Source organism: Arachis hypogaea, chromosome 4, assembly GCF_003086295.3.
Source record: "Arachis hypogaea cultivar Tifrunner chromosome 4, arahy.Tifrunner.gnm2.J5K5, whole genome shotgun sequence".
NCBI classification, from domain to species: Eukaryota; Viridiplantae; Streptophyta; class Magnoliopsida; order Fabales; family Fabaceae; genus Arachis; species Arachis hypogaea.
The window spans coordinates 101,590,977-101,600,916 of NC_092039.1; the positions used below are offsets into that span (position 1 = coordinate 101,590,977).

The 9,940-nt window shown below is 30.6% G+C and overlaps 1 protein-coding gene across 2 annotated transcripts; it reads right to left on the reverse strand.

Moving 5' to 3' along the window:
- Positions 1–6,372: 6,372 nt before the first annotated feature.
- On the reverse strand, positions 6,373–8,730 carry LOC112797072 (uncharacterized). Of its 2 annotated transcripts, none has more exons than XM_025839828.3 (5): positions 7,838–8,730; positions 7,578–7,654; positions 7,422–7,461; positions 7,195–7,288; positions 6,373–7,052 (listed from the first exon to the last, which is right to left on the reverse strand). In XM_025839828.3, exons 1-5 carry the CDS (start codon positions 8,202–8,204, stop codon positions 6,485–6,487), a joined length of 1,146 nt encoding a protein of 381 aa, XP_025695613.1. In that variant the 5' UTR covers positions 8,205–8,730; the 3' UTR covers positions 6,373–6,484. The 2 variants fall into 2 exon arrangements, with proteins under 2 accessions (XP_025695613.1, XP_025695614.1); XM_025839829.3 differs by having other exon boundaries at positions 7,195–7,285; positions 7,838–8,695.
- Between the last annotated feature and the right edge of the window lie 1,210 nt (positions 8,731–9,940).

Below are 9,940 nucleotides of genomic sequence, written 5' to 3' on the forward strand. Positions count from 1 at the left end.
TTGGGGATGACGAGATAAGATAAATTCTTGTTAAGTATTGTTATGATTAATGACTAGGATAGAAAGCTTACATTCTCAACCCTTGCCATGATGTCTCTCTTTATTACTTGTCTTCTTTAAATACTTGCTTGATTTACTTTTCTTGCCCATTCATTTTCTTGCTAAATACAAATCAAAACCCCTTGCATCTTCATAGCCAATAATTGATCATTTCATTGCAATTCCTTGTGAGACGACCCGTAGTCTAAATACTTCAGTTATAAATTCATTGGGGTTTGTACTTGTGACAAAACCAAATTTCATTTTATTTGAGGGTTGACTATCGGTTTGGACTATACTAACAACAAAATTATTGTGTAGAATTCCGAACCGGTACAAATCCTCTCTATCAACGGGCATCAACTGGCTGACTTCCGCGAGAAGATTCCGGCACCGTGGTGTTCGTCGCTTGAGGCAGCTCGCCGAGATAGTGGGCTGCTGTGCGGATGGAGGCAGCGTCGTCCCTGTTAGTTGAGGTTAGGCACCATGATGAACGACTGTTCTGATGCACCCGCAACCTGTGACAACACTGGGTTAGTCGGATTAAAGGAAGAGGATCTAGAATTCCCAGGGGTACTAGCAGAAGCCCTCCCTCTACCACGACCACGACCACAATTACTAGGCTGATTCGCAACACCTCTATCTGTCGTCATGTGTAACATCCTACCACGCAGAGCCTTACGCTTAAATCGTAAAGCAAAGGTAGCAAGGTATTACGACCTCTAAAAGTAAAATACGTACATAAATAAAGTAGAAAGAATTCATATTTAGGAGCCTTGAAGAATAAGCTAAACAAAAGTGAAAATAGAAAATCGTGTCACACTCACAAGGTTAATCGTAAAACAGATAGGTGAGATCAAAAGAAGGTTAAAAACATAATATACAGATCAGAGTTCCAAAAACACAGATATCAAGCTCCAGACTCGACCTGCGAAGCTAAGGTCGGCCAGAGTATATAATTATATATATATATACAACCCAAAATAAAACTCAAACTACATAATAAACACATGTTTCTCCATGTCACCTCTGGGAGGGAAAAACATAAAATATATACAGAGGAATCTATTTACATATATACATAGCATAAATACAAAATACAGCATCGCAAAATAACCAAACTTCGCTTGCACAGGAAACTCCAGACACTTAGCGAGGTGCCTCTCGACTTGCATTTGAAAAAAAATAGAATATATATGGAATGAGATCCGGGAGTTCTCAGTATGGTAAAGGTACCCACATAGTTAATATAAAAGGCCCTGGGAAAGCCAGAGGCATTCCTAGAACTCCGACACTCAGATTTCAGCTTAAAGATCCTACTAAACCATAAATTAGGTAAGTTATCTAAGGTATTCAAGTTTTAAATCTAACTTTAACTTAAAACTTCACTGTCTGTCTCCTTCAACCCTCCGAATCATCGGTGGAACAACCCCCCTCACACCTCCGCCAAGAGGGGTTTCTCAGAAAACATATATACATGTACATGTCAAGCAAAGAAAAACACAGATAGAGATACAATTACGGCAAATAGAGCAAGTAGCAGATAAGCAGAGTTAAACAGTTAAGCAAACCAAAACAATGCACACTCAAAAAATCAAACAAATGCATATGATGTATGCCTGTTTTATGGCTGATGAGTCTTATCTGTCGGTTATATAGCCAACCCGACATGTCCTGGTAGTTAACCATTGGACAGTCCTTCTGTGCACCCATCCCCAAGCTCAAGAATAATTTCATTGAGTCAAACTCCAAAATCAATAATAAAATATTCAAAATTCACACACACACACACACACACACACACACACACACACACACACACACACACACACACACACACACACACACACACACACACACACACACACACACACACACACATATATGCGTGCCCATAGGAAAACTCGGGGAGTTAAAGTGCCCGGTCACATCTTGCGACAGAGGGTCAAAAAATAGTTTCAATATCATCATCATTCATAAAAAATTCATACTCAAAACTTAATTCATTCTCTATCTTCTAAATAAATCAAACTCAAAACGTAATTGTTTCTTAATAACTCAAAATCAAATCATAAAATCCTTAAACCCAAATATTTCTAAGTAACCACTTCAAACAAAACCTCCAATTTCCATAAAATCTTCGGCGGCACCTCCTCTAAAACTCGGACTTTTGCCACCTTTCAAGAGTCCCAACTATCAAACTAAACACCTCTCAGTCATTTAAATCATTTCCAATATCAAATTATTTGAAAACCAAACTAATTCCAATATTAAATATTTTCTAAAAAAAAATCAACCAACTCTAATAACAAACCGTTCACAAAATCAAATCACACATCATATACCATTTTCACAATCCATCAATAATTCATTCGGTTCATTCTTACCTTAAGGTCTTCTAGCCTAAGTTTTTACGTGACATTAAACATTAACTACGAGAAACCAAAATCATACCTTTGTCGATTTCTCTCTAAGCTCGGAACACCTCAAAAACCTCTCCTTTCACAAGCTCCAAGCCTCCAAACATCAATTCCTCAAACCTAATTACTCGGATTTCGTTTCAAACCGCCCAATTGAACTCCAAATCAATCAGAACACAATCTTTTTCACACAATATCATCATAGCGTTCATTAATTCAATATTTCGCAAGGGTTCAATAGTTTCTTACCTTACCCACAAATCAATTGGACAAAAGCCAGTAATTCTCCGCTGCAAGAGTTCACCTAAACCATCAAAATCATTCAATTCTTTAATACCCAAACCCTAAAATTACGAAATTGAAGAGAGGAAAAAATGGGGAGAAATGATAATTTCTTACCACTTTGTTTAAATAGAATCGAAGAGAATTTCGAGACGAATACGTGGCCACTGACGGCTTGTCAATCGGAACTCCGAATTGAAAGTTATGGATGATGGAAATTTATAGTGAATACCGTTTCCATTTCCCCCGAAATGGTGCTCTCTCTCTTTTCCTGGCTATGCTGTCCGAATGGCTGAGAAAAAGAAGGAAAGGGTTTTTTTTAATAAGTGGGCTTTGGGTTCTTGACTCCGGTTCAATCGGTTAGGTTCGTTTGTCCGGTTTTGGGCTAAAATTTTTTAAAATTAGTGTCAAAATTTGTATTTTTAATATTTCTACTATTCTAAGTTATAAAAATTAATTTTTCTAATTTCTTTGAATAATAATTAATTTATTAGTTAATTATTTATTAATTTCATGGGGTTTACATCATGTCTGCAAAGAGCATACCAATTAAAAATGTGCTAAATATATTCACAACATTATTCAAAATGCTTAATTAAAATAAACTACGTTAAACTTAGTTAAAGAAATACGTTATCCGTTGAAATCAAATAAAATAAAAGTGGAAAGTGCAAAAAATATTTAGCAATGTATATTACTATATGTATAATTTTGTCCGTACGAAAAAAAAGTCATCCATAAGTAATTTAAAATGATCTAATATTTATTTATTTATTAATTTACTGTCATTTTCACTCGTAAAACATATTGAAAATTAATGTGACTTATTATCGGAGTCTTTAATCAAAATCAAACAAAGAGAACAAATCAACAATAATCAACACAAATCAACAATAATAAAAAATTCAGAACTACAAATCAACCTTATAAATTATAATAACTAGTTCAAAATAAATCAACAATAATCAACACATGTTTTAATTAGAATCGAAACAAATCAGAACTAAATAAGGAACTAAAATAAGAACATGTTCTAATTAAAATTAAAACTAAACAAGTTTAGTACCCTAAGTTCAGAATTTTAGAAAATCCTAAGTTCAAAATAAGTTCAGTATCCTAAGTTCAGAACTAAATAAGGAACAGAAATCAGAATCAGAATATGTTCTAAATTAAAATTAAAACTAAACAAGTTCAGTATTCTAAGTTCAGAATTTTAGAAAATTCTAAGTTCAAAACAAGTTCAGTACTCTAAGTTCAGAACTAAATAATCAACAATAATCAAAAGTCTCAAAATAAACCTTAAAAATTATATCAACAAATCAGAATTTCAGAAAACTCTAAGTTCAGAAGCATTACTTGAAGAAGAGCACTAGAATTGAGAAGAAGAAGCCGCATAGACGGCAGCAGTAGCGACGTAGACAGTGGCAGAAGCAACGATGTTTGCGGCGGCGGCAGCAGTAGTAGCAGCTCGTTCAGAATTAGTGGGAGGCAAGAGGGTTAGAGAGAGAAAGAGAGAAATTCGAATGAAGGAAAAGAGGGTTCGCACTTCAAATTTACAGCAAAATTACCGTTGGCTTTACCGTCGAAAAATTAGACGGTAATGTATTGCGGGTCGCCAAAACGAAGCGTTTCACTAAGTGGGTTTAGGGTCGGATTTTTTTGCCGGTAAATCCGACCCTAAAGGACGCGCTAATTTTTTTGTTTTCCCTCTGATTATTACCAGTGGCTTTACTGTTGAAATCATAAATCCGATGAAAATAATTTGACCTGACGAATTTGATTTCAACGGTATTCACCATTTTTCCTGTAATGATATATTATTAGTATGAATAATTATAAAAAATAATATATAATTGAGTGAATTCATTTAATATATGAGCTTAAATCAAGCTCAAACTTGACTCACAAATTGATGAGCTTAGCTTATTAAGCCGTTAACGAGTTGAGTTCGAATTGGTTCATGAATCTGCTTGACTCACTTTCAGAATTTTTTTTCAAAATAAATTAAAAAGATTATTATTTTCTAAAAAATGAATCCTAACTTTAATTACCAATATCTATTTTTTAATTCACCACAGTTAACTTAGTTATTCGATCGGCGAACTACAAAAAGTACTCATAATTACCAAATATTCATCAAATGTTTGTCCTCATATTCAAAAAGCTTTTAAAAATTAATTAGGCAGTATTCATAATTAACCATATGAGTACATTTATTTTTATTGAATAAAATTAAATCGTTAATTTAAATTATAATCATCTAAATTTTAAATTAAATATTTTGTAATTTTAAAATTTTAAATTATTTAAATAAAATTAGATGAAATAGAAAAATAAAAATCAAACCGAGAATTTATATCAATGTATCAAGAGTAATTGCACATACGAGTACAATTAACTATACGAGTAAAATTGAAATAAATTTGTTAATTTTTTAATTTAAAACATTTAAATCGTTAATTTTTTTTTAAATTGAATCTTTAATTAACCATACGAATACAATAATACGAATATGTATTATCGTAGTTAAATCGTTACAATAATACACGTATTTCATATACTTTCAATATATTTTTTTTAACTTTTATCAAATTTCGAATACACAGTCCAATTTGCGTTTTTAATGATTTCTTTGTCGTATTACTTGAGATGTGTACACATATTTAAAATTATAAATTATCTACGTATTACACATTTTAATAGATAATTATTGTATTTATTTAATTCAAATATTAAAAAACTTAAATATTATATTTATTTAATTTAAATATAAAAAAATCTCACCTCACAGTCGCTGTATATATATATCATTGGGTTTTGTGACAGTTCGTCTAAAGAGGTGAAACATACAATTCGTCTAATATCTAAACGAATTGAGTAACACGTAATGCAGTAGGCAAACTGTAGAAAAAAAAAATAGATACCGATAATTTAAACCATTTTAATTTTTCTTAGAAAATAATGAATTTTTTTAATTTATTCCAGAAAAAATCCTCACTGTCAGCCTTAGTGTCAATGATCATGATAATGTGTTACACACCTCAGCAGCAAAGAAAATCAAGGGCAGAATGAAAAAATTACTTCTTTTCAATTTGCCTGTAAAGAGGAGAGGCAAGAAAAAAAAAAAATTAATGAAATGAGGTCTACGGGAACAGGGGTAAGGTCATGCATGGATTCATCCAAGTTTGATTTCTTACTAATATATTTCTCAGATTTTAGAGGTTTTATATGAATTAGGGTTTCAGTTCATTTGCCATCTATTAGTCTCTTTTTTTTTTCCCATTTTAATACAACTCAAACACAAAACGTTAAAGAATTATTTTCGAGTTAAATTTTAGAAGAAAAAAGAAACATGACAAAATACAAATAAAAGAAAAATTGTATATATATAGTATAAATTTTATACTAAAAATCCTTTGCTACTACTTTCCTCCAAACTCACAAAAAACTCTTAAGGGATGAAAATACCTAACTACTTTGACTAATAATGTCACCTTTTTAGTGGATTTACACAAACCTAATCTAATGCTAATGTTAGGGGGTGAGATCCAGATTCTTTGTACCTAGTACCACTATTACATATAGATAAATTGTTAATTCACTGTCCACTTATATATATAGAAAGAGACAATAGAAGAATATATAAATATATATAGTTATGTCAGATAAATTATATAATGTAAGTTACAAAATACATAATTTCTGACAGGAACCTCAAGATCTCAGTTAGAACTTTGTCCCATTCAGATTCTTAGATCCAAATTTGTAGTGGCCTTTTTACCTTTCACCTTATTACAATGATCTTGTGGTGATGAGGATTGATGAGAGTGCAAAGAGAGTGATAGATTGCTATTAACTACAACTTCATGGTGTTCTTCTTCCTCCATCATCATCATCATCATCATGCTGCTTCTTCTTCCTAATTGCTTCTCATCATTAAAAACCACCCTTGAATTTAATTTAAGAGACAAGTCCAAATCAATATCACTATTTTCTGAAGCCTTTCTTTTCAAATTATTATTAGTATTAGTAGGCATGAAATCTTGAGCTCTAGGCTTTTCAATGTGACTGCTTATTAATCTATTGTTATTAGTATTCGTGCATAAAGATCCTTGGCCATTTCCAAATGATAGAAACTGATGATCTTTTTGTTCATGATGATGATGATGAGGAGGATGAGGATGGCTTGATGATTGTTCCCCAAAATTATGAGAAAAAATGCTATGATGATGAGTCAAATTGGCGTTCCTATGCGCCATGTTTTCATAGACACCAAGAGTAGCGGAAGCAACTCCATATCCATGACCATATCTGTTCAAATTAAGAGTAGTAATTAACTAGTAAGAAATCAAGAAACTTTTTTGTTTCAGTATTTGATGAAATAATAAAAAAACATTTGAGGGAATTTGAATTAATTAAATTAATTAATGTGGTGAAGCTAATGTGTGTATACCTATAACTTTGAAGCATGGGAAGCTGGCTGAGATTATAAACATTATTTCTCTCTCCATTTTCTATTAGAAGCCTATGATGATCAGCCATTACTACTGTCATATATATATACACACATAATCAAATTCATTAGGTTTGCAATTAAGCACAAATGTAACCCTAATTACTCATTGATAATCTTGCAAAGAGTAATTAAAAAATTAAACTAAACATTTTATATATATGTACCTTGATGATTTGTGTCCTCTACCTTCTTGCTCCTGTACATCTGGAAAAAAAAAAAAAAAGAAATAGATAGATGGAAATAAAAGAAATTAACCAAATTAAAAGATTCAAATTCAGGTTGTGATAATAACAATTATGTAACTTCATATATATATATACCTGTAAATGACTCTTGACATGAGCAATACTTAAACCTTTGATATTCATCAACTGAAGAACCAATTTTGGTGTTGCTCCTATATATATATACACATCCCAAATAAGCAAACATATTAGTAATAATTAAAAAAAAAGAAGAAGCAAATATATGTAATAACATACAAATTAACTAAACTATGGAGTTAATTAATGATTACCCGAGCAAGAGTAAATCAAATTGGAAAAAAATAGATCTATGTTAATGGAATAAAGTAACTTACTCTCTTGTCCTCCAAGTCTTTGAACAGCATGAACAAATCGAAGATGAAGATCAGGGGTCCAACGCAACCTTGGCAACTTGGATCTAACGTAAGGTCTTACTGATGTTGATGAACTCTTCTTCTCGTTATTCTCTTCCACTGTGCTGTTGCTTGAACACCCTCCACCACCACCATTGTTGTTCTTGTATTGTTTCTTATAACTACTCTCATCTTCTTCTTCAACTTCTTCTTCATTATTGGTTTCACTCTCTTCTTCACAATAGCCATCATCTTCATTATTATTATTATCATCATTGCAAGGGCTTCTTGTCTTAGAACATTCTGATCCATGGCTTTCTTCTTCCACCATCTTCATCATCATCATCATAGCTTAGCTTAATAGCTACTTAATTGGGTATTATGATATATATGAATAAATAAATCATAATAAAAATTGATGACAATAATTAATAAGACAAGAGGAAATAGTGTTTACTATGTCACTATATGCTAATTATTGGTGGAATCAAACCTCTAATTCTATGAAAGGAATAGTTTGAAATTGTAGACATATAATTAAACAAAAAAGAAAAAAAAAAGAAGAAAATTCTCGAACTTTGCTACACTATAGTTTTGGCCACAGAAATCTATGACAACCCATATGTACTTATACACCTATGTGATACCCTTGATCTAAAGAATTTTGAGAACACTTTCTCTTCTTCTCTCTCTCTCTCTTTGTCTGTCTCTCCTTCTATTGTGTGACTACTCTTTGGGATGATTAAACGAATAATTTTGTTTTCATATAGTAGTACGCATGTTGATGTATATATAATTGTATTAAATATGCATGGACATCAAGGAATGGTAGGAATATACTTGATTATTTCATGTGACGACAATCTTATCTTTCCAACTTGATAACAAAATGCTTTTTATTTATTTATTGGAATTATAATAAAGTAGTTCAGATAAATAAACAATGTATATAGATATAGGAATAATATTTGTTTAGTATTATGATGATAGAATCGTATATATATATTATACTATAGAAAACAAAAAGGGTTTTGATTTCGAGAAAATAGAAATTAAAGGCAAGTTTGATTCTTATTATGATGATAAGGATGTAACTTTCACTGAGACTAGCAAATAATTTAAAGACAAGTAAATAAATCAGAGTCACCGTAAGAAGTTGAATCAAATTGTTCTTCACTTTTTTCATCCATTTATTTACCACACTAGTCTTCCATCTAATATCTAGGCTTTCATTTATAAATTTTGTAAAATTTAAAAATATACGTGTGTTAATTTCTCAGTGGTTGCTGAATAATAAAATGTTTGCCTTGTGGTCATGGCTCTGAGTTCTGATGATTGTGTTGGATTAGGGTTCAGTCATCTGTCGATAACTTTGGTACTGGGGTCTATGCAGATATATAAGTTTAGATTTGTCTTTAATATATACAGATGTAAAAATTAACACCTAAAAAAATAATTAAGTATAAAAAAACGTTAAAATTACATGTAATAAATTATTTTATTTACACTAGGCATGTATAAAATATTAACTTAATAATTACAATATACTTAGTAGGGAAAGTAGTAGAGATGTCATGCATTATTGATTTAATTATATATGCAAGAAAGAAAGATTCTTTAGTTTGGTAAAAAATTAAACAAAGAAACGATAGAACAATATAATAATAAAAGTAATAATTTATGGCCTGAAGTTATTAAAAAATGCAGAATTATAATTTTACTTTTGGAAGATAAATTACTGGAAAAATCTTAATTTTTTTTATCATTCTTCATGCAAGAATTTTTTTTTTTTAGTTAATTTACGTAAATTTATAGGCCTTTTTTTCTTTATTTATTTTATGCTAATTTTTTTTTAAAATCAACTAAATTCTACACTTTTAAGTCATGGAAGTTCTAATATTATATTATAAAATTACTTCTTTTAAAAATTTAAATTGATAAAAAAAATTTAATTGATTAAAAATATATATAAATAATTATATCATATATAAATACACATTATTAATCTAATTTACTTTTTTTCAGCCATATATACCAAAGACAAAATACACATTCAACGTTAATTCCATTCTAATAATTTTATAT

Coding starts and splice junctions, on each gene's coding strand:
- LOC112797072 (XM_025839828.3), bottom strand. CDS start 8,204: ATGATGATGATGATGAAGATGGTGGAAGAAGAAAGCCATGGATCAGAA. Junction 7,655..7,837: donor AAGACTTGGAGGACAAGAGA/GTAAGTTACTTT, acceptor ATATATATATAG/GAGCAACACCAAAATTGGTT. Junction 7,462..7,577: donor ATGTCAAGAGTCATTTACAG/GTATATATATAT, acceptor TTTTTTTTCCAG/ATGTACAGGAGCAAGAAGGT.